A 1690-nucleotide genomic window follows, 5' to 3' on the forward strand; every position below is an offset into this window, starting at 1 on the left:
ATATATTTCAACGAGATAAAAATTAGATTGTAGGAAGATAGTCCGGGTTGGGTTATAGTACAAGAAAACTATTTATTGCGAACCAATGTTTAATCCCACTTAGCAGGGCTTCGTCATGGCTGTCGGATTGAAACAAAGATGACAAATTTTGTGTTGTCATTGATTAACAATAAATAGTTTTCTCCTATTTTAATACCTTTATGGACTGCCACCCGGACTGTCTTCCTACAATCAACTTCATACGGTCAACTATCTTCCAAAATGAAAAGTAATTTAAATATTCGTAACCTTATACTTACCTCCTTCACACTCATTAGCATTCACCATATCGCACACATTAGGGAACATTTTAAAGACTAATGTTCCGTTAACCAGCATCTGCCCACAAATAGGGCTCCAATTATCGGGGCAAGGCATTGGGCAACGCTTTGATCCAGAAACATTCCCCAGACGATCCCCTACGTTACCGTAGGACAGCTCTACAATAGCAAGAACTGTAACGTTTTCAAGTGAAATAGATATCTCCAAATTAATACATTTCAAATAATGAATGCGATTAAGAAAAAGGTTTCAGCTAGAGAATTAAATAGTGTAGTAATTAAGAAGAGAAAATCATAAATTATAAACTCAAATGTTAATAATTATTCACATACTCATTAACAGTACGAATTGTAAAAATGGTTTCATGTTTATTACTAATCTCTTTGAAACTTCCATGGAATATTTATATGATATATAGACAGATAACTGATGTGGAATAATTTTATCTACATTTTTTTTCTTCACATTTCCTTGTAATTTCATAACACTTTGAACAGATTAACAAACAATTAGATTAATTATATATAAAAAAAACCCGCCACACAGTGCGAAATCTTCCAATACAAAACTCCATTGTTCTTACAGGGAAAAAATGTCAGTCGTAAAAAGATATGATATCAAAAAGAATGCCCCACAAGGAAAGGAGCCGCGTCGATCTGTAGGCTCAATGGCTCTCTACAAACTGGCGGATTGCCAAATATATATATATTTTTTTAAATACTTTTTATTTATTGATAGATATTACAATCTTCCACACAGTTGTGGGCAATAGGTAATAGTGATAAATGATCACATCCATACTAAAATAAAATAAAATAAGAATTAAAATAAATAAATGAGTAAAAAAATCTCTCTTAAAATATATACAAACACAAGGATAAACAAAATGAACATAATCAAACTATGTGTATGAAAAAAATAAATAAATAAAATAATATAATTTCTAGTCACATTTACACTCTTATATACAATATTTACACAATCGACTTGAGAATCGACTGAGCCCACTCTATCGTGGGGACGTGTGAGGGGTTAAACAAAACTCAAAAGATCCCAGCGCACCCCTCTCGCCATATCACTGGAAGTGAGCCAGTGGGGGCTGAGCAAGTGCGCTAAAGCCGCAAACAATCAACTTGTGTGGAGAATTTAACCATTGCCAGAACTCCAATCATCCATTTTTATTTTACAATTAGTCTGTTGGCCACTGCCGTTTCGGCCTTTTAGGTGGGTTGTCGGGATGATTGGAACTAGATAAGGTTTGAACCATAGGATTAGGATGGTTGGAAAGGTTTATATGGAACTTTGAGAATTTGGTTGGTATGAGGCAAAGGACAAAATGGATCCTGATAAATTTATCTGGTTCTTATAA

General features: G+C 33.8%; 1 protein-coding gene across 1 annotated transcript in view; it reads right to left on the reverse strand.

Moving 5' to 3' along the window:
- The window catches only part of LOC106690065 (uncharacterized), a 4352-nt gene extending 3628 nt beyond the window's left edge, over positions 1–724 (reverse strand). The window contains exons 1-2 of the mRNA XM_014435337.2: positions 654–724; positions 300–494 (exon numbers count right to left, since the gene is read on the reverse strand). Of these exons, the coding sequence (XP_014290823.1) occupies positions 300–494; positions 654–717 (259 nt within the window). The 5' untranslated portion in view covers positions 718–724. The remainder of the gene's footprint in view (positions 1–299; positions 495–653) is intronic.
- Positions 725–1690: the final 966 nt, after the last annotated feature.

The sequence above is a fragment of the Halyomorpha halys genome, unplaced genomic scaffold (assembly GCF_000696795.3).
Source record: "Halyomorpha halys isolate HHAL.00 unplaced genomic scaffold, Hhal_1.1 Scaffold1565.1, whole genome shotgun sequence".
NCBI classification, from domain to species: Eukaryota; Metazoa; Arthropoda; class Insecta; order Hemiptera; family Pentatomidae; genus Halyomorpha; species Halyomorpha halys.